The sequence below is a fragment of the Punica granatum genome, chromosome 4 (assembly GCF_007655135.1).
Source record: "Punica granatum isolate Tunisia-2019 chromosome 4, ASM765513v2, whole genome shotgun sequence".
Lineage (NCBI taxonomy): Eukaryota > Viridiplantae > Streptophyta > Magnoliopsida > Myrtales > Lythraceae > Punica > Punica granatum.
This window is the reverse complement of record NC_045130.1, coordinates 33,884,016-33,907,124: the sequence shown is the minus strand read 5'-3', so window position 1 is coordinate 33,907,124 and position 23,109 is coordinate 33,884,016. Positions and strand designations below refer to the sequence as shown.

At 37.3% G+C, this 23,109-nt stretch overlaps 1 protein-coding gene, 1 long non-coding RNA gene and 1 other non-coding gene across 3 annotated transcripts; 2 read left to right on the top strand and 1 right to left on the bottom strand.

Moving 5' to 3' along the window:
• The first annotated feature begins 2,876 nt into the window (after positions 1 to 2,876).
• Positions 2,877 to 2,983, top strand: LOC116206488. The gene has a single exon (XR_004156717.1). It is a non-coding gene; the product is annotated as a small nucleolar RNA R71 (small nucleolar RNA).
• A 5,011-nt stretch (positions 2,984 to 7,994) lies between these two features.
• LOC116205026 (wall-associated receptor kinase-like 9) lies at positions 7,995 to 11,886 on the bottom strand. The gene is given in 5 exon segments (XM_031537459.1): positions 7,995 to 8,199; positions 8,968 to 9,034; positions 10,260 to 10,383; positions 10,607 to 11,191; positions 11,193 to 11,886. Coding segments are annotated over 2 exon segments (651 nt in total). The 5' UTR covers positions 11,384 to 11,886; the 3' UTR covers positions 7,995 to 8,199; positions 8,968 to 9,034; positions 10,260 to 10,383; positions 10,607 to 10,731.
• Positions 11,887 to 17,858: 5,972 nt separating this feature from the next.
• Positions 17,859 to 20,718, top strand: LOC116203082. Its single transcript, XR_004156201.1, has 3 exons — positions 17,859 to 18,048; positions 19,527 to 19,590; positions 20,662 to 20,718. It is a non-coding gene; the product is annotated as an uncharacterized LOC116203082 (long non-coding RNA).
• Positions 20,719 to 23,109: the final 2,391 nt, after the last annotated feature.

Sequence of the window (23,109 nt, the reverse complement as noted above, 5' to 3'; positions counted from 1 at the left end):
TGAATGCTTGCAAACAATTGTCATTAAAAACAAAAGCAGAATCTTTTGCAAGTAAATTACAAAGAGGTCTAGAGATTTTAGAAAAGTCCTTGATAAATCTCTTGTAGAAGCCAGCATGTCCTAAGAAGCTCCTTACTCCTTTTGCTGAAGTGGGTGGTGGCAACTTCTCTATTATCTCCACTTTTGCTCGATCAACTTCAATCCCTTTCTTTGACACCTTGTGACCTAAGACTATTCCCTCTCTTACCATAAAATGACATTTCTCCCAGTTCAGAAGCAGATTAGTCTCCTTACATCTTTTAAGCACACAGCCTAAATGTGTCAGACAAGATTCAAATGACTTCCCAAAAACAGAGGAATCATTAATAAATATTTCAATAAAATTCTCTAACATGTCAGAAAATATAGACATCATGCACCTTTGGAAAGTGGCAGGTGCATTACAGAGACCGAAGGGCATTCTCCTAAAGGCAAAAGTGACATAGGGACAAGTGAATGTGGTTTTCTCCTGGTCCTCGGGTGCTATATGAATCTGTTTGTAACCAGAATAACCATCTAGAAAACAATAATAATCATGCCCTACAAGTTTTTCTAGCATCTGATCAATGAAGGGGAGGGGGAAATGGTCTTTATGGGTAGCATCATTTAGTTTCCTATAATCTATACAAACTCTCCACCCAGTCACAGTACGAGTCGGGATTAATTCATTGATCTCATTTTTAACCACAGTCATACCACCCTTTTTAGGCACTACTTGAACAGGACTAACCCATTTACTATCTGAGATAGGATAGATAATACCTGCATCCAACAGTTTAAGCACTTCTTTCTTCACTACCTCTTTGAGAGTAGGGTTAAGTCGTCTCTATGGTTACACTGTCGGTTTGCACTCAGCTTCCAACATTATCCTGTGAGTGCAAATCAGAGGGCTGATCCCTTTGATATCTGCAATAGTCCATCCTATTGCCTCCTTGTGCTCTCTCAGCACGCTTAAGAGCTGCTACTCCTGATCACCTGTCAAGGAAGAAGAGATAATTATTGGCAAAGTATCATTTATTCCAAGATAGGCATATTTTAAATGGCTAGGCAAGGGTTTAAGTTCTAGCACCGGGGACTGTGTCAAAAATGGCACTGGTTTTGTCGCACTGGTGCCCAGCTCCTCATAGTAGTGAGCCTTGATTTCTGACACCTTCTCCACAGATTCTTCCTCATGCTCATCATCATCACTCCAATCATCCAGATCCCTAAGGATTGATTCTATTGTATCCACACCTGCTTTCTCCTTCACAGACTCAAAGATAAGCTCATCAATAATATCAATGGTGTAACAGGATTTGCCATCATCAAATTTCTTCATGGCATCATAAACATTAAAAGTTATTTGTTCATCCATAACTCTTAAAGTGAGCTTACCTTGTTCCACATCTATTAATGCTTTACCTGTCACAAGGAACGGTCTGCCAAGGATCATGGGCACCTCTCTGTCCTCCTCTATCTCCAAGACTATGAAGTCGATTGGAAATATGAATTTGTCTACCTTCACCAGGACATTCTCGACAATGCCCTTTGGATATTTGATACTACTGTCAGCAAGTTGCAAGGTAATATGAGTTTTCTTGCATTCTCCAAGTCCAAGTTTCCTAAAAATAGACAGAGGCATTAAATTTATACTTGTACCTGAATCGATAAGAACTTTCTCAAAATGAAAATTCCCTATAGTGCAAGGAACAGTGAAACTCCCCTGATCTCTTTATTTGCGTGGTAAGTTAGGCAAGTCCTTTTGGAGAATCATAGAACACTCCCCTGTAAGCATCACAGGCTCACTCCCATCAATCTTCCTCTTTTTAGTGAGCAGATCCTTCATGAATCTAGCATATGAAGGCATCTGCGGGAGTGCTTCTGCAAATGGAATGTTGATTTGCAGCTTTTTAAAGACATCAAGGAATTTAGCAAATTGGGCGTCCAACTGCTGTTGCTTCAATCTTCCTGGAAAAGGGACAGGAGGAACATATAGTTCCACCCCTAGTGACTTCTGCCTTGGTTCCTCCACCTTTTGCTTACCTTTGTCTTTCTCTGGACTCTCCTCCTGAGTTTGAGCTTTTCTGTTCACTGTGTCCAATTCCTTGCCACTCCTCAGCATTATAGCATTGACACCCTTGGGGTTCTCTTCAGTGTTGCTGGGTAAAGACCCTGATGGTCTATTACTCAATTGTTGAGAAATCTAACTAATCTGACCCTCTAGGTTTCGAATAGTGGCTTGTTGATTTTGTAGCATGGTGTCAGTCTTTTGCATATAGCTCAACATGAGCTCTTCCATTCTCGACTGACTCTGCTGAGGGGGAGCATTCTGAGTAGGACCTTGCTTCTGGAATCTAGGTGGCGGTTTAAGTGCATTATTCTCATTCCTCCATGAGAAATTAGGATGATTACGCCACCCTGAATTGTAAGTGTTCGAATAAGGTCATTGATTACTCCGTTGGAAGTTGTTGACAAAGTTCACTTGCTCTCCATTGGGTGAAGCTGAGGGATTTCCAGACATGCATTCAAGAGTCGAATGTGGTCCTGAACACAACTCACTAAAAGCAACCTGATTAGTATTAAAAGAATGTGTTGAGGTGAGTTTACTTACCTAGGTAGTGAGAGCTGAAATCTGGGTTGTCAAATTAGCAATAGTGTCCATGTCATTGACTGATGTCACTCTTGATTTGCTTCTCTCATTCTGTCAATTATGTGCACTGGAGGCCATCTCTTCTATCAAAGCACTTGCTTGATCATAATTTTTACCCATCAGCGTGCCTCCTGCTGTAGCATCTACTAAAGACCTCAATGTATCATCCAGGCTAAGATAGAAGACCTAAATTAGGAGATTATCTAGCAATCCGTGATGTGGACACTTTCTGATTGCCTCCTTAAATCTCTCCCATGCCTCATAAAATGATTCACCACTGAACTTGGTGAAGTTAGTGATTTCTTTCCTCAATCTTGCAGTCCTAGCTGGTGGGAAAAATCTCATGAGAAACTTAGATGAGAGGTCGGCCCAGGTGGTGATGGACTCTTGTGGCAGTGAATTGAACCAGGCTCTCGCTTTATCCCTAAGTGAGAAAGGAAAAAGCTGTAATATAATAACATCATCAGTGACATTATTCATCTTTACCGTGTTACAGTATTGGAGGAATCCTGCAATATGCTCATCAGGACTCTCGTTGGGATATCCTCCAAACTGATTTGATTGAACTATCTGGATGAGTGCCGGCTTCAGTTCAAAGTTATTAGTTGGAATAGTGGGCCTTCTTATCGTAGAACCCATAATAGTAGGTACTACATAGTCTCGAAGTGCTCAGGCAACACCCTGTATCTGGCGGTTGATGTCATCGTCTGCCATCTCAATTGCCTGCAATTCTTCCTTTCTTTTGTTCTCTCTTCTCAACCGATGCAAGGTGCGCTCTATCTTAGGATCTAATGGTAGAAGTTCAGCACTTCTACTCTTGCGCATAGAATATCTGCAAAGAGAACAAGAAACAAACACACAGTAAAGTGTGCCTAAATTAACAATAGAACTAAAGGTGGTCTAATATTAAGTTAGTCCCCGGCAACGACATCAAAAACTTGATCCACTGCAAATATATATAAAAATTAGTGCGAATTCTACCAAAAAGTGTACTGGGTCAGATCAAGTAATATAGTGATGAATAGAGTGTCAATCCCACAAGGATTAATTAAGTACTAAACCTATATTAGATTCTATTATTATCTAAGCAATCAAATTGAGAGAATTAACTAATTAACTACTAACCAACCTAAATCGTCACAAAGAGCAGAAAGAGAATTGTATGAAAATATATCAATTGGAAGTGGGAAAAATAGAATCCACCATAGTTTCACTAATCAGATTGCCATCATGTTATATAGATTAATAGCTATGTGGTCATTCAAATGAGTTTATCAAGCCATTAAAATTAAAGTCTTAAACCCCTAATTAATTAGTCAGATTCCGCATCTTTAATTAATAGTGGACTCTAAATTACAATCATACACCTTCCAGTGCTACGATTGCCTAATACCCTAAATTAATTATCCATAATGTCTTAGCGAATAATTAACTAGAAATATTGCATTAATCCATGGATAATCTCTAATTAAACTAATTAACGCAGCTTCCGCAATTAACTAATTAGTCTAATCAAGAATTCCGAACAACCCTATATCAACTCCCGTATCAATAGTGTTTCTAACAATTATAATCAATTAAGAATTAAAATTGAAATTATAGGAATTACAATCATGAATCATCCACACATCTATTAATCCTATAACATGGCTACAATCATCATATTAGCTACCTAGGGTTTCATCATAATCCCACAAGAGATGCTTAGAACATCATGGACTTGAAAACACAATTATAATTCAAAAGAGTCATTGCAATAGAATTCATATTCAGCAGTAGACTCAAGATATTGAATCCTAAAACAAAGACCTAACAATTCCTTTAAGGAATAGTCTCTTCCACGATTCTTCGCTTCAAATCAATTGATTCAGGTGACGGTTTCAAACAAGACTCCAAAAACTCTCTAGGTTAAAAGAATGGTGAAAGATGGCTCCCCCCAGGATTTCTTGATCTTGTTATAAGGAGTATTTATATCCAAAACAAAAAAAGATTTCCGAAAGATATAGGCTGACTCCAAATTGTGCAAAACTCCTCAATATTGCTCATAATTCCATCTAAGTCCTCAAAGACCTACAATATCAAATTACACATAATTAAGCACCAACTTCTTATAATTTCTATAAAATTAATAATAATTTAACATGAATTGCACAATAAAATATGAGTATAATATGCCCTTATCAGTATCTCGCCGAATCAGCGGTCTAGGCGTCCATTTCTATATCCCGCCGGATCAGCGGCATAGGCGTCCCTTTTTGTATTCCGCTGGATTAGCGGTCTAGGCATCCCTTTATATATCTCGTTGGATTAGTGGTCTATGCGTCCCTTTTATATCTCGCCAGATCAGCGGTCCCATGGCTATAAACGATCAAACAATATCAGTATACACAAGCACAATCCCAACAGATTACTTCATATTATCATCACATATCTCATACATGATCAGCATGCACAATCACATCACATATCTTAAGTCAAAATGAAACATAAGAGGGTAATATCTCTCAAATACTTTCACACAACATAGCAAAACCGATTTCTTAATCTATATCTATCACAATATTCTTCTTAAATAATACTCTGTATAATTTGTATTCATATAATATATATACATATATCATTATACAAAGGAATAGAGTACTCACATAATATATATATATATATATATATATATCATTTCACAATAGAATGAAGTACTCACCGAACTCGTCAAAATTATCACTGAGTCAACCCTTCGGAGTGCAAGAATTCAGTCTCCACGATCCCTATTATTTACAAACATTAGATTAGATAATAAAAATATAGCATCATCACAGGGGCTTTTGATATCTCCCACAATCTTCTTTAGAGTCTATTATTTTCAATAAGTCCCGATTTATATATATATATATATAAATATATATCATATTTGTTATGTCCATTTTTTTCATATATATCAAAAACTACCTAAAACAATCTCCATAATTCTCATTTAAACAAACCTAATTGCTCTTGTCAATTTCAAGGTAAATGAGAGATTCATAAAAGACCAAATACATACGAGCTCCAAAACCGTATCAAAAGCTAAAGAAGATAACCATATATTCCAAATAAATCAGTAAGTAAATTCCATATTTAATTTTCATCGACATTAACAACCAATCAATACTGATTTGTTTTATTCCACAAGTAACCCTTTAACAAGCTTTAAACTCACAGATTTCTTGAGCAATCAAATAAATAAATCCTTAAAAACTTTAACCCATTCCTCAATGTCCAACTTGGCATGTTTATCCCATCACGATTAAACAAAATCCTAATTCACTAAAACTAGTAAGGCAAGACCATCCTAAATCTCTAGTAGCCTTAAAGGATAAAGAAAGTACATTTTTCACAATAAAAGAAAATATGTTTTTTCTTGTCAGATCTCAATAATAACTAAATGATCATAGAAAAACCCAATCATATTAATTGAAAAGGGCAAAGCTCAAACAATCGACTACATCAATAATTTCATCCAAATTCCCCTTACTATCGAAACCCACCATCCACTCTTTCGTTTCGACATATCACCTTCTCATTCAAATATGGAAATTCCATTAACTCATTACCACCAAATTCAGAATCTTGTTCCAGCAATGAAGGAAAAAAGCTTGAAAGAGAACAAATTCTCAGTACAACCACTAAATCAACAAGAACAGGGTAATCATAACTAAATTCCAGCATTATCAATTTATCCAAGTTCAATTCATGAAACATTCAAATGTGCTGGTCTAAGGTGTTCCATCAATTTCTCTAATTTAGTAATCCAACTAACCCGTTGCTTCTAAATTCATAGCAAGAAGAACATATTCAAGGTCTCCCATATACTCTTACATATATGATCCTCTTCCACCATTTCATTAAACAATCTAATTAGCTATTAATTCGAACTTCACAGCATGAATAACATAATTGAACCGAAAAACAAATTGGAAGAAAAAGAATCAACTACCTAATAACCTATTTAGTTCCAACCTAAATTCCTTTTTGGCTTAATTTCCCCCAATCTGTCACTCCAATTTCGTAATTCCACTTACCTAACACTTCCAATTTCACCAGAAGAACACAACCAGATAAAAAAAAGCTTAACTAATCAAATCAGCATCTATAACCAAATTGTGAGCAAACAAACTTCTTCCCTTGAACGTTACCTGATTTGTTCCTTTCCATCCTCCTCTCCCTTGAACTCATGCATGCCGAGCATAGTGCCTTCCTCCCTTGCTTTCGAGCTCTTGCTCTTGCTCTTGTCCTCCCTCTCTCTCTCCCTCTCATCGTTTCTCTCCCTTACTCTGTCTCTGTCTCTCTCTCCGTTTCTCTCTCGTGTCCCCTCTCTGTTCTTTGTTTTCTTCCCCGTTTTTCCCCAGCCAAAACAGGACAATGAAGAAGAAAAGGAAAGAAAAGAAATCCCCCCAAAGGAATGGAATGAATGGAAGAAACAAAAGAACTGGCATGAATGGCGGTGGAAAAGGGGAAAAATTTGTGGGGCTACGTGGAGCCCATGCTCCCCTTTCAATCTCTCTTTTTTTTTTTTCCCTCCAGCAACATAAAAGTCCAACATCTAATATATACATATATATGCATGTGTATATGGATGGATTTTTTTTTCCTTAAATATGTCGGGTCTCACACCTACTTCCGATGGTGTCAAAGAAGAAGCAACAGCTATTTTCCGGTTATGGTTGGGAGGAAAGAAAAAATGCCTTTTGTCAATACAAAAGCCTTTGTTATCCAAGCAAAAATAAAGAAATAAATACAAGTGCCTTGGTGACCACGGGCCACATAACTACAAATGCTGAGGAGAAATTACGTTACACACAACATATATTTATATTTCAGCAGTTTCCGGATCTTCACACGGTGACAACACCCAAAAGTGGATGAACATTTGAATCTATTGTCGTAGCATCTTCAACATGGGACATGGAAATGATGCGGTAGAAGAAGCGGCAAGTCGGTGCCTGGAGAAACACAGCATCTGACGACCCTATGTCAAGGGAAACGGCCTCCGGAGTAAAATTCATGGCTTTGCTGAGATTTTTTTATATTTAAGGCAAATTTCATCGTTTAGGGTTTCAAACAGACAATTTTATGTTATTTAGGACTTTTTACAATTTTAAGAAAAGTTTATATTTTTATTGCAATTTAAGCGTTTTTAAGACCTATTTAAGTTTTGTACAACTCTAGGGTTGAAGATAATTAATTTCGGATTTATCAATAAAGTTGTGGAGCTACAGTGCTCTTTCTCACATTCTCGGATTTGTTTCCAGTTTGATGCCTATTTCCTGTTATTCGTAGAATCAACAGGTAATAGAAGGTTGTTGTCTGGTATTCGTGCGCGAATCAACAGATCGCAATTAGTTCCGCTGCGTCAGGAAACATCACCATTATCCCATGATTGAATTATTGATTCAGTCCTCTAATATTTGACATCTCCACCTCGACGCCCATGCATCCTTATCCTCTCCAATTTGTCACGACCCGAAATTTTGGCAGAACTTCCCACCATTTCTCTAATATCCAATATCATATAAACATCAAATATCCATTCATTAGCATTCCATAGAACTTCACAACACAATCACCTAACATATCAAACTCTAGCAACAACACGGCTTTTAGAGAACATCTTTAGACAATCTCAACAATCATCGTATCTTCAACAATCTCAACAATCATCACATCTCCAACAGACATATCAGACAAACAATATACAACACAATCAATCAATATAACCATAGAGTCTAATTTCCTTGCGACAAGTCAGGACGTTTAGGCCCCTTTTTTCTATTCCGCCGGGTCTAGCGGCCATTCGTGCCCCACTTTCTATTCCGCCGGGTCCAGCGGCCATTGGTGCCCCACTTTCTATTCTGCAGGGTCCAGCGGCCGTTGGTGCCCCACTTTCTATTCCGCCGGGTCCAGCGGCCGTTAAGGCCCCATTTTCTATCCCGCCGGGTCCAACGGCCCTAAGGTTATAGTTAAACAACAATGCAAGCATAATCCATTGCAACCATGTCATCTCACCTCATATATCATTATACACAAACACAATCCCAATCACATTACAATGGCAGCATGTTATCATCACATATCTCATACACAATTTGCATACACAACCACACTGTATATCTCAAATCGAAAGTAAACATAAAAGGCAATACCTCTCAAATCATTTCACACAACATAGCAAGACCGATTCCTTAATCTAACAATCACTATATTATTCTTAAATAATTTATATAACTATAATACATCATTTTACAAGGGAATAGAGTACTCACCCAACTTCCAATATAATATTTAAGAAAGACGTGCCTTCAGAATACAAAGTTTCAGTTTCCTCAGCTCCTATAAATCATAAGCATAATAAGAAACGATTATAAAATATATTCATTTTCTTCATATATTCCTTATAACAATCAATACCGCATTTGAACTTGAAAGAAAGAATTTATCCAGACTTAACTGCCCCTGAAAACCTCAAAACCTAATTGGCTTCAACTATTATTAATATGCAATAATTAAATTATTCCAGTTAAAAATAATCTTAGGGCAGTAACTAGCTTTTTCTCAACAAATAACTAACCTTATCTAGCTAATACAAATTAAACAACAATCATTATTCTTCATCTACCTCACCAACTCATTGCTAGCTAGCTCCCAACTTCCTCAAATTTCCACCTCAAATAACCATCATTCTAAAACTCGATTTTTAATCCATTTCATCTAATTCCCCATATTCATTAATTCATTCAAATAATAACGCTCAAGCAAATGCAAAGTGTTCTTAATTACTTCACAAACACAACTTCAATTTTAACTTAATAAATTAACCATAGAACACTAAAGCTGCAGCTAGCAACAAAGGAAAACCCAATGCCTCAAAGGTCCTAAAACCCTAAATCAACTATAAATCTGACTTATTAACTAACTACTTGAACATAAATATTTTTTACTTCATAGCCCACAGAAACAATTAAGTAAAATAAAGATCTCACCAAACGAAAGAAAACAAGAATTCAGCTATATACATACCCAAACTCTGTCAATATTCAACCGAAATGCAATACCCACTCTTTCTTGTGAGATGACTTCTATCTTTGTAGGTCTCTCTCCCTCACTGTTTTCCATTTCAATAAGACTAAAAAATACTTCCATGAAAGGTCCATTGCCAATCTCTACTATGCTTCTATAAGAATACAAATGATAAGAATGAAACTTCCCTACCTTCCACTAATCTATTTACAGTACTTTGTCTCAAACAAATCTAAAAATTGCTTCTGGCAATAACCAACCAAATTAATATCTAACTCACAAATTTCAGCATCATCAATGTGGCCTAGCTTAGTTCACTAAACGTTCAAATATACTAGTCTAAGTTACTTCATCAATTTCTCTAATTTATTCATCCAACTAACTTGTTTCTAAATCCATAGCAAGGACACAATCAATTAAATAAGGCTCAATCAAGAAAAATTCGCAACATACCTAAGCTAGCCCGTAACAAACTCAACCCAAAATGCATGCTTGGAGAAAGACGAATTCGAACAGAGAGAAGAGAAGGGTCACTGACAGAGATGGGGCAGAGGACAACGTAAGACCATCGCCATTCTTCCCGAAGCTCCATCTCGAGCTCTCTGTTCCTCTATTTCTCGCTCTCGCTCTCTCTTTCTCCCTCTGTTCTTCGATTTCTTCAGCTAACCGAGAACAAAGAAGGAAAAAAAAATGAATTACTAAAGTAAAGAAAGAAGTCAATGGCGGTGGCAAAATTGGTCCTTAGTGGAAAATTTTTGGGCCACGTGGGGGCCATGCCAATTTCCTCTTCTTCTTTTTTAATTGTGTAATGCTCAGCCACATAAATATGTGGTATCTATATATACATATATATATATATATATCCATGTTTAGTAAAATCAATACCGGATCTCACACAATTCCACCGCCACTTCTTTCATCGTGGGCCGTCTCTTTCCATTCATGTCCAAGCACCTCTTTGCAAGCTGAGCGACTGCTGCAATTTGTTCTCTGCCTACATTGTCCTGCACCTAAAGAACCAGGGCATCCACAATATCAAAGAGCTGGTCCTCCTCCATAACTGAAATGAAGTACGCTACAAGGCCTCTGTGCTCTTCTGGTCTCAGTACAGAGCCTGGCTTCTGCTCAGTTAGAAGCTCAACTAGGACAACCCCAAAGCTGTAGATATCGCTCTTATCTGTAAGCTGGCTTGAGCGGAAGTACTCCTGGTCCAGGTACCCGAATGTTCTGGCAACAATGGTGGTCACATGAGTTTGGTCGATTGAGAGTACCTTCAAGGCCCCGAAATCTGCTACCTTTGCTCGATACTTTTCATCCAATAGTATGTTGTTGGACTTGATATCTCGGTGATAGATGGGAATGGACGAGGCCCAATGCAGGTAAGAGATGGCTCCTGCTACTTCGACTGCAATTTGCAATCGCATTTCCCAGGACACTAAGAGATTCTCATCTGGATCATGAAGATACTGATAGAGTTCCATTGGGGATAAATTCATAGACTAATAGTGGAACCTCTGTTTCCAAACAACATCCCAACAGCTTCACCACATTCCTATGATTGATTTCTGAGAGAATGATTACCTCATTAACAAACTGCTCAACTCTCCCTTTGTCGATTGTTATGGACTTCTTAACTGCGACAATTCTCCCATCTTCCAGCATACCTTTGTAAACTGTTCCTTGACCGCCTTTCCCTAGTATCCTGTTCTTGCTGAAGTTATCGGTGGCCCTCTCTAAGTCGTACGAGTTAAATAACTTGCTCTTCTCAATATAGTCGCCTTGACCAGCAGAATTCAGCTGTTTTTCCAACAACAGGCCCCCGTTTCTCTGGAAGTTTTTCTGCTTAAGCTTCAACTCCCTCCTTTTCTTAATAAACTTGTGTAACCACGGTATGAGAAGTAGGAGTACTGCTCCAATTCCACTGGCAACAACTGTTCGACAAATTAAGAATGCTTAAACAATGCAGTACATAGAAGAGAGTGTCACCTAAAATCAAATATTTTAGAAACAAGTGGAAATCCGTTAAAAGTAACCAAATTATTTGACTCGTAATTTTCTACAGAACGGAGGACACTTTCTGTCCGAAATTTTTGTATGAAATAGGCCACCTTTTGTAATGTTATATCATATATATATATATATATGATATCAAGAACATGGTGAGCTTGAACATATGACCTCAAAAAACTCTATTGCTGAATGGAATTTTTTTCCAGATTTTAAAGTTTTTGTTTCGGTAGTGAAACAAGAAACTAAACAGTACAAATAAGGGGTGTAGCAACCCCGACAAGATCACCAAACAGTAAAGAACCCAAACCATTAGGAATTGAAGTAAACACATGAACACCAATCGGCCGTAGGATGGAAGGTCAAGCGAGGCAGTCATAGTATACAAGCTACAATACTAAAATCGTTAGAGTAATTTTCCTTCTCCAGAAAATATTCGTATCATACAAGCTACAAAATAAAATTAAAATTGTAAATGCGATAAATAATTACTAACCACCCACCAATTTTTCTCTTGTTCACGCTCCCACTCCATCCTCTCTCAAGCTACAAAGCATAAAATTCGTGTTTACAAAAAACTAGCCACTTACCCCACGCAACATCACGAGGAAAAAAAATTAAGTGTTAAATTCGTACATATATATTTAATGAATTTTTCTTAAGAAATCTGTGATATTTTTGAAGATATTTGATATTCAGAATGACTCATCTAATTGACGAATTGGAGATAAAACAACGAATCCTTTTTTGTCTTCATAAATCCCAAGAGCAAATCCAGACATTACAATATCCTGTAATACTTCAAATTATATTTTTATAATATTACATAATAGATTTCATTTTTTAGTGTAGACATTAGACATTACGTAATGTTTTTATGTAAGTTATTTAAATAGAATACCAAATTAACATTATTAATAGAGTAGAAGATTTAAATATGAATAATCGCGGATATGAAACTTAAAACAATGACTGGAGTTTTATAAAATTTTAAGAAGACTTTTCAAAACTTAAACATTGTTAAATAATTATTTTTGTCCCATCAATTATTTCATTTGTGAAGATTATGAAAAAATTTAATAAAGCATGATAATAATAATAATAATAATTTTTGTCCCCATCAATTATCCCATTTGGTGAAAGCTATGTAAATTAATAGTAGTAGTAGTAATAATAATAGTAATGATGATGATAATAATAATAATAATAATAATAATAATAATAATAATAATAATAATAATAAGAGTTTTAAAGCAATGACAAAGATCTTTATAAAATTTCAAGGAGAAAATATTTTTTTAATTGTTTTTGTCCCAATAATCATCCCATTTTGTGAAGATTATGAGATATTTTAATAAATAATAATAATAATGATGATGATAATTTTTCCGTAGAAATTATCCCATTTGGTGAAGTTATGTAAACATTTGATAATAATAATAATAATAATTACTATTATTTTTAATTTTATCTCAAGCAATTATTCTTATCCCTAGAATTTGATGATGGTGGTGGTGATGATGATGATGAAGATGATAATAATAATAATGGTAAATAACACCACATGTCACATTTTTTTTTTTTTTTCACCCCATGTCACAAAATCGAATATTTTCACCAAACGTCACATAATTTTCTTTTTCACCACGTATTATGCCATCAACATTCGTCAAAAATTAGACGTGATGCTCACATGGCTTTATTTTTTAGCCAACCTGGACGCACGTGTTACCCTAGTGGGACTCGGTCCTTTCTCCCTCCTTTGATGTGCTTCCCTCCCTCCTCTGATGATGAAGTCGATGGAGATGGATGGCGATGACAACGGGTGGTGGTAGGTGATGAAGATGAAGGCGATGGGGATGGATGGTAATGGGATGGTGATGGAGAAGAAATTGAAGATGAGATGGCTGTGATGATGTGCTGCTGCTTTGGCCGAGAGAGAGAGAGAGAGAGATCGAGATCAAGGCTGGGCTACTATCGGAGGGAGGTTGTCGGAATTCCGGAAGAGCTAAGAGGGAGACATAGTCATCAGAGAAGGACCGAGATATAGGGGCAGAGATGTGGAGACCAGAGACCGAGAGGAGGAGGAGGGGAGGGGTACTTATTTGTTGGGAAGCCGAGCCTCCTCTGTTGGATGCCGATGCTGCTCTCATTCAGTGAGTGGCCACCGGAGAAGCTAAGAACATTGAAGCAACGCGATGGCAAGAGCTGTGAACCAAAGCCTCAGGTGAAATTTTATAGATATGGTCAAGCATGGGTTCGTCTCGGAATGGGTTCTCTGCGAGGAGCCGAGGAATTCTGCTCTTTATGTCTTTCACCATCTGTAACTCTCGCCATCACTCTCTCGGCTGCTCTCTCTCTCTCTGTCATTGATCACACCATCACCAGTGACCATCCCCTTCATCCCCTCTCTTCTCCTATGCCTCTTCCTTGGACCATCACCATCACCACATCTCCTCCATCACCAGCGACTTCATCATCTCATTTTCCCTCTTGTATTGTCCTTTCTTTCTCTCGGCTACATATAAAAAAAACAGCAGCAACCCTCTTGCTCTCTTTCTCTCCCTCTCTCCCTCTCGGCCAAAGCAGCAGCATATCATCACAGTCATCTCCTCTTCAATTTCCTCTCCATCAACATCCCATGACCATCCATCCACATTGCCTTCATCTTCATCACCTACCACCACCCACTATCATCGCCATCCATCTCTATCAACATCATCATCAGAGGAGGGAGGGAAGAACATCAGAGGAGGGACAAAGGACTGGGTCTCACAATGGTAACACGTGCGTCTCAGTTGGCTCAAAAATAAAGCCACCTTAACATTCCGTCTAATTTTTGATGGAATGTTGACGACATGATGAGTAGTGAAAAAAAAAATTCTATGACATCTGGTGAAAATATTTGATTTTGTGACGTGGGTGAAAAGCAAAAAAAAAAACTGACATGTGGTGTTTTTTACCTTAATAATATATATATATAATAACAACAACAATTAAGTTACAAAAATCATTAAATGTGTAATTTCAAGAGTGGTTGAAGGAGAAGCCTCAATTTCAAGAATTTGGACAAATTGCAAACAACGGTGAATGTTTCAGCAATTATATATTATATAAAAATTCGGTGAAAAACATTAATTTTCTCTCTAGCAATTATTTTTGTCCCAATAACTATCCCATTTGGCCATTTACATTGTATGCTCAAGAGAAAAGTGATAATAATAATTATTAATATAATTGTTAGAGACAAAAATCTACATATAACATTTCCGTATCAATTATCCCATTTCCAAAATCCATAACCATTATTTTCTTGGAAAAATTACCAAAATATAACAATAACAGTGCTAATAATAATAATAATAATAATATTGACCTGGTGGTTAAGAAATGTGACTTCCTTAGGAAAGTCCCAATTTCAAGTCGCCTCATGAACCATGCAGGGGAACACTTTTTATTGGGCCACCTGCACGGCCTGTGTGGTAGGACTAACCTGTTCCGTGAGCTTACAGGATGTTCACGTGGACCGTGGAGATTATGAGCGAAACCTGAAACTCCTTAATAATAATAATATATTTATATATATAATGTATATCAGCATTTCCGGCAGCCAATATGTCGGAGTGCAAAGTGGATACTATTCCTATGAAAGAAAGAATATCGGACCACCTCTAAATTTTTAAGTGGGAAAAACCCGTTGTGAGATTACTGTCATGTATATGGTAATATGCGTAACTTTGATGATTTGTTGGCTATTAAAAAAAAAAGGAAAATCAGTTGTGCAGCACTCACCCTCTATAGATAATCAAGAGTTTTTGAATCCGATCTTCATAAGTTGTCTTTCACGCTTTCATTTCACCTTGCATAATTCATAGTACATCTATAAATCTTTTTTATAACCAAAAAATAAGATGTCACTTTACTAAATAATAATAGCAGGAACTTATTATATTGAGAAACTTAACTTTTGGTTCTCAACTTTTACTCTTTTTCCAATTTTGTCCTAAAACTTTTTTCTTTTGGTTAAACCTTGCTTAATGTTATAAGTTTTGTTCACTTTTGTCATATTGTGACATTTTTCGACAGCTGGTGAATTCTTTAGCTTTTGATTAGCTCAGAATGCCAACGCTCGACTTTGGAAGCTCATAACTCAGAATGATTCTTTCATTTCAAACTGGCAATGCGTCATGCTGATGCGGTACTAAGGAAGACAACACTCATTGAAAGCAAAAGATGATTTGCTGCTACCTGATGAATAACATGTCGGATTCTATTCACTCAAGCAACAATGTGTACATGCCAGGATTAATTTCCACCTCATCGGTGCAGATTATGAAAAGGAACAGCAGTAGCCCCGACTTTTTGATTCGTGCTAGCATCAAGTTAAAAAATAAATGAACCATTGGATCAAGTGTATCCATAGCACCGAGACCTGATTTATACAGTCATCTGGTATTCGTTAATGTTAGGAAAAATTCACATGCCTACTGTTGAGGAGTAAAATGGGATAAATCCCACATCGGAAAAGAAAAAGAATATCCATGGGTTTATATGAGATTTGATTACCACCACTTATTAGCTTGATCTTTTAAGTGGATATGGGCCCAGGTCCGTATAAGCCCAATGAGAATTTAATATGGTATCAAAGCTCAGGTTACGCGTAGCGCGCCCACGCGCGTGTGCACACCCACACCGCGACAGGCCCAATATGTTTGAGTGCAGTCAAAGAGTGCGCCTCGTGTTAGTCCTCCCTCATCCGAGCAAGGAAGATGAGCCCGGCTCGAGGTCAATTATTGAGGGCGGATGTTTAAGGGCACGTGACAACGTCTATGCAGAAATAGACCACACGTTGCACGTGAGGGCGGGTGTTGAGGAATAAAATGGGATAAATCCCACATCGGAAAAGAAAAAAAATATTCATGGGTTTATATGAGACTTGGGTACCACTAATTATTAACTTGAGCTTTTAAGTGGATATGAAAGAAAAAGAATATTCATGGTTTATAGGTGTGAAACCCAACTTATTTTTAAGTATGCATACAGACACATATGCTTTTATATATATATATGTGTATTATATATACAGTACTTTAATGTTGCTGAAGCCAGTGTTATCAGAACCGGACCGGATGATGAACCGGAAGGGGTACGGGGTCATGGGTTTATGGGTCCAACCGGGGGTTCGATGGGTCGGACCGCTCGTTTATTTAAAATAAAATAAATATTCATATTATTAAAAAAATTATGATAATTAAGATAAAAGTATGATGATTTTAAAGAAATATAACAATAGTATAAGAAAGTATCTATATTTAATATTTCTTACTTCAAAATAAATATTTTATTTTAATAAGTACTTAAAAGTAGAGTTGAAAGAACAAAAAAGTGGTGGTGGCTTGGTTGGTAGTATGCTAATATGAAAAGCAAGAGGTCATGAGTTCAAATCCTTACACAACCAACCAATTTTTACATTAAATAGGAAACCCATAAAAACCCATAGAACCGGCCGGTTTAATGAAATTTTGCTTAAAACCGGCCGGTTCAATGGGTCCGGCGGTTCAAAGCTGCCATTTCGGTTTTTAGGCGAACCGGACCGGACTTGGTGCCGGTTCCCGGTCCGACCGGTCGAACCGGCCGGTCCGGTCCGGTTCTGATAACAATGGCTGAAGCAATTAAAATAGGGTAAATTATAAAAAAAAACTCAAGTTTTGTAAAATGTCTCAATTTTATCCTAAATTTTGTTTTGTAACAAAAAAAACCATAAGTTTTTTAAAATGTCTCAAAAATGACCTCCGTTATAACTTCCGTCAATTTTTGCTGCTGATGGTGGGTCTCTTTAACAGTCCACGTAGGTCACACGTAGGCAAAAATTGACGGAAGTTATAACGGAGATCATTTTTGAGATATTTTAGAAAACTTATGGTTTTTTTTGTTACAAAACAAAATTTAAGACAAAACTGAGATATTTTACAAAACTTGAGTTTTTTTTTTTAATTTGCCCATTAAAATGTATATATATATATATATATATATATGAAAGGAGGCAAGGGGCCCCACGTGGCCCTCGTTTTTCCCCCGTCTTCCACCGCCATTTCTTTCTTTCTTTCTTTTCCTTGTTGTTTTGCTCTATTTCAGCTGGGGGGGAATCAAAGAACAGAGAGGGACACAAAGGGAGAGACTGAGAGAGAGATAGAGAGAGAGAGAGAGAGAGAGAGAGCAAGCCAGAGAGTTTGTGATGGCAGCTCGTGTAATAGAGTGAAAAGTTTTAATGGCTCAACTCAAAGGGAACAAGAAGATGAAGGATAGTGCGTTGGTTTCAGGTTGGATTGATGATGGTGAATGAATTGTTTTATTATCCTTTTCGTTGAGAGTTCTCTGATCAATTAATTCTCTGTTTCTTTTCCTTGGTCAATCTTCATGAGAAATTTGCTAAACCATGGAAATGATTATATAAAGAAGTGTATTACTGATCCAATGAGGTTAGACCTACATGCACCGATTGATTGATATGCACTTTCATAGCTTAGATGTTCTGTGGTGAGGAAGGATGTATAGAGCAGGGAGTACAATGAAGATTTAGGGTTGTTAGGTTACTATTAGTTGGATATGTGCTGAAGATTTTTGAATTTAATCTTGTATTGAGTTTGTGTACTTACCGGCATCCTTTCTTTGATGAATTGGGAATAAGGATATTCAACTGTTCAAGTTAGGGGAAACTTAAAGAAGCTAACAGAGGTTAGTGATGTTGGGTTTTTATGTACAATGGTTTATACATTGGCTTAGGGATCGTAGCATTTTTCTCTCAACTGGTTGAAATTAAGGGATTTTTGGTTGATTATTAACTAAGCATGGAAGCTGTTTTTTTGTGTGTTTAAGTTCTAAATCTATTCTTACTGTTTGAGTAGCCTATATTCGATTTATTTTTCATTGAATCACTTCAATCATCTTTTGAGATGAGTTGTAACATATAAACTTGTGTAAGGGATGACAAGGGGTCGGAATAGGGAGGTAAGAACCGAGTAGACTGATATTAATTAACTAGTGATGGAGATAAGGTATTTATCTAATTAGGCTTGTTTATAATTGAGTTTTGGGCAGGTTTAGTATATAGCTGACTTGGTTTGTATGGATTTCTTTTAGTTGGTTGTTTTCTTCTTGTGAATTTGGAAGTTGGGTTAGTCGGATTAATGGAGAGGGAAGTGGGTAAAGCTTATAAACCCATTTAGATTATTGATGCTTTGGGTATAAGTTACTGAGTTTAGAGTTTTGAGGACACCATTTTATTCAATTGTGTCTTTTCCTTGGTGAATTGAGGTGCAGAACATAGTTGAATTGTTAAATTGGGAAATAAAAAAGGGGAAATTAAATCAGCATTTTTGAATCAGGGGTTAATTGTGCTGGAAAAAAAGATGATGTTGTTGGGCATTAATTCCAATTCCTTCTAGTCATTGGTTTCTATATATACACTATATGTGGATTTTATTGGAAGAGTGGAACTTATTAAATGATGATAGTATGAATGCGTAAGTTAGAATATTGAAGCTAACATGTTGTTTTTTTTGGAATGGTTTTTCCTAGGATTTTATATAAATAGTGTTCTGTAAAGTTTTTGAGAGGCCAAGGAGGTTATGTTTTCATTAATTCACATTGATGGATAACCATATGGGAAGTAGAACTAGACTCGAATAAGAAAGTGTTAATGCTAGTTTCTTTTGGAATGAAAAATCTAATATCACCAGTATGTATACTTAAACTATTGTATTGTGTGTGATCTGATTTTTATGCTTATAATTAATAGGGCCTATGGAGATTGAGCTTTCCACCTCGAAGAATCGACCCGTTGAAATATTTTTGGGTATTCGGTGAGTACTTTATTCCATTATGAAATGATATATATATATATAGATATATATGTTACGTGAATACTCCATTCCCTTGTAAAATGATGTATTACGGTTATATAAATTATTTAAGAAGAATGTTGTGATGGTTAGATTAATGAATCAGTCTTGCTACGTTGTGTGAAAGTACTTGAGAAGATATTGCCTTTTATGTTTCACTTTGACTGGAGATATGCAATGTGATTGTGTATGAGATATGTGATGATAATGTGATTCTATTGTAATGTGATTGTGATTGTGCTTGTGTATATTGGTATTGTTTGACTATAGCCATGGGACCGCTGGACCCGGCGGAATATAAATATGGGCCAGATCGGCCGCTGGACTCGGCGGAATATAAATATGGGCCAGATCGGCCGCTAAACCCGGCATAATATAAATAGGGGCATGATCGGCTGCTGGACCCGGCGGAATAGAAAAAGGGGTTTGATCGGCCGCTGGACCCGGCGGAATAGAAAAAGGGGCCTGATCGGTCGCTTGACCAGCGGAATATAAATTGAGGTCAACTCTTACCGCCAGAGGTTAATAAGCGGCCCCCGCTTATGAGACATGAATATTGGGAGTTGAGGATGATATGAATGAGATGTGCGCGGTCACGATACCGTCATAACTTTGTTGCGAAGAAATGCAACCCTATGGCTATATTGATTGGTTGTGTTGTATATTGTTTGTCTGGTTTGATTGTTGTAAATATGATGATTGTTGAGATTTTCTGAAGTTGTTCTGTGAAAAATCGTGTTTTTTGCTGATGCTTGATTTAGTCAGTGTGTGATTGTTAGGTGATGCTGAGTTAATAGTTAATTTTAATATTATTATATGGTTATAAAGATAATTGATTGGTTACGAATGAGTTTGGTAATTATCTATATGTATTGCATAATATGTTGTGTTGGTGAATTAAATGATAGACTTGGGTATGCTAATATTATCTTTGTTTATTTAAAAATATATTTTTAGTTAATAATAGTTCATTTCACTCTGGAATTTAGTGCTCACTGAGATGCAGCTCACACCCTGCATACATTTTTCCAGATAAGCTTCCGATTGTGCGGAGGAACCACTTTTTGATATCGGGGATCAGCTTGGAGGACTAGGTAGGAATCTTAATTATTTGATAGATATCCTTTTTGTATAGAATGGACTTGAGAATGTTACGACCTGAAAATTTTGTTTAGTTGTATCACTGATGTGAGAGCGAAAAAGAAATTTCCGGAAAAGTGTATATATATATTAGAGTTAATGGATTAGTCATATACTTTGGAAATTTATGGGAATCAGGTTTTTATGTGAACAGTTCTTATATGATAATGGATTTGAGGAAATACAGGGGAAACTTTACAGCAAATTTCGGGTCGTGACAATATGAGACTTGGGTACCACCACTTATTAGCTTGAGCTTTTAAGTGGATATGAGTCTAGGTCCGTATAAACCCAATAGAAATTCAATATGGTATCAGAGCCTAGGTTACGCGTATGCGTGCCTACGCGCGTGTGCGCACCCACACCACGCCAGGCCCAGTATGTCAAGTGCAACCAAAGTGTGCGCCTCGTGTTAGTCCCCCCTCGCCCGAGCACGGAAGAAGAGCCCGACTCGAGGTCAATTGTTGAGGGCGGGTGTTTAAAGGCACGTGACAACGTGTAGGTAAAAATAGACCACACGTTGCACGTGAGGGCGGGTGTTGAGGAGTAAAATGGGATAAATTCCACATCGGAAAAGAAAAGGAAAATCCATGGGTTAATATATGGCTTGGGTATCACCACTTATCAGCTTGAGCTTTTAAGTAGATATAGGCCTAAGCCCGTATAAACCCAAATGAAAATTTAATATCTACTTCAGACTCGGGCCCATCTGCAACTCAAAAACTTAAGCCAATGGATTTCTAGACTATTGTCTCTTATAAACCTATGGATTTCCTCTTAACTTTTCCATGTGAGATTATTTTCAACACTCGCCCTCACCATTCTCCATATAGGAGAGAAACCACCCCAGCAATTCTCCCCCTTCTCGATTATGTGGAGGACTTCAAGCGGGACTTCTACTTCCGGACACGGATACCAATTGTTACGCCCTTCATTAGCCACGAGTTCCACACTCGGGCCTTGGTGTGGTGTGAGTTTCCACGCATAGCGTGTGTACTTCCCCAGGATCATTACTTTGGGCTCTGATACCACTTGTTAGGAAAAATTCACAGGCCTATTTCGGATTCGGACCCATCTGCAACTCAAAAGCTTAAGCCAATGGATTGCTTATAAACCTATGAATTTCCTCTCAACTTTTTCATGTGGGATTGCTTTCAATACTCGCCCTCACCATTCTCCATATAGAAGAGAAACCACCCAACAGTTAAGGAAGAAAAGGGAAATAAACAATAATGCTTTGCACTTACCTGACAGAGAAACCGGAAGACCGGGTGCCTAGTTAATTTTTTCATCCATTGAGCGTGAAAGAATGCAAGACCACTAACGTAGAATCAAATCGCAGGTGAAAGATTGCATTTGTACTAAGTAAGCTGCATAAGATAATATTATCGGCAGTGCTTTCTACCAGCATTTGGCTCATGGGATGTTGTTTGCTGTGCACTACAGAAGCTTTGATGTACTAATAATGCAGTAAGATTAAATCCAATCGGGGTCTCTCCCAGTCTCTAGAGACGCCACTAGAGACTGGGCAGAGAAACCGCCCGACTGAGGCGTCTCTCATTTGACAGACGTGAGACCCAGTGAGCTGCTGCCGCATGGTGGCAGCAGGTCCCATTCGACCGCAACTTTAATCTTTTTCAACTTATCCCTTTTTTAAAAAAAATCTGGCGGTTGTGGCTATGGGACCCACAGCCGATTGGTTTCTTTTATTTAAATATGTATGTGGGACCCAACGAAGAGACTAAAAAATAGAGATGATGGTTGGGATGGTGAGTCTTTTTTTTTGTTGAATGCGTCTCTAAATGATGTGACGATTATGTGGCAGTGATAGGCTAACTTCAGAGACTCGAATTAGAGACCGTGATGGATATAGTCTCACAGTTGATGCGTACTTGATCTGTCCTAACAGAGGCACTGAAGCCAAAAATAGCAATAATCTTATGGGCAGAAGCCACCACATATAAACGGTCATTTTCGTTAACAAAATGTCGAGTGTGAAGCAGATATAATCCATACGAAAGCAAAAACTGTCAAGACACATCTACTCTTCAAGTGACAAACAACCGTTGTGAGAGCAGAGAGGATGATCTCATCATGTAAATGTGACTCCCGTCATGTACACGGTTATGCACTTCATGACTTGTTGGCTGTTGCTTCCTTGCTAGGACGGGATAAAAAAATTAAAAAAAAAGGTTCTTGTTGGGAATTATGAAGGAAAACCATGCAGCTGGATGTTGATCAATGTTCATGCCTATATGAAAAGACAATTCTTGGCTCAATGAGCAAGCATGGGATGATAATTAGAAAATTATAAATGGGGATATGCATAGTCTATTGCCT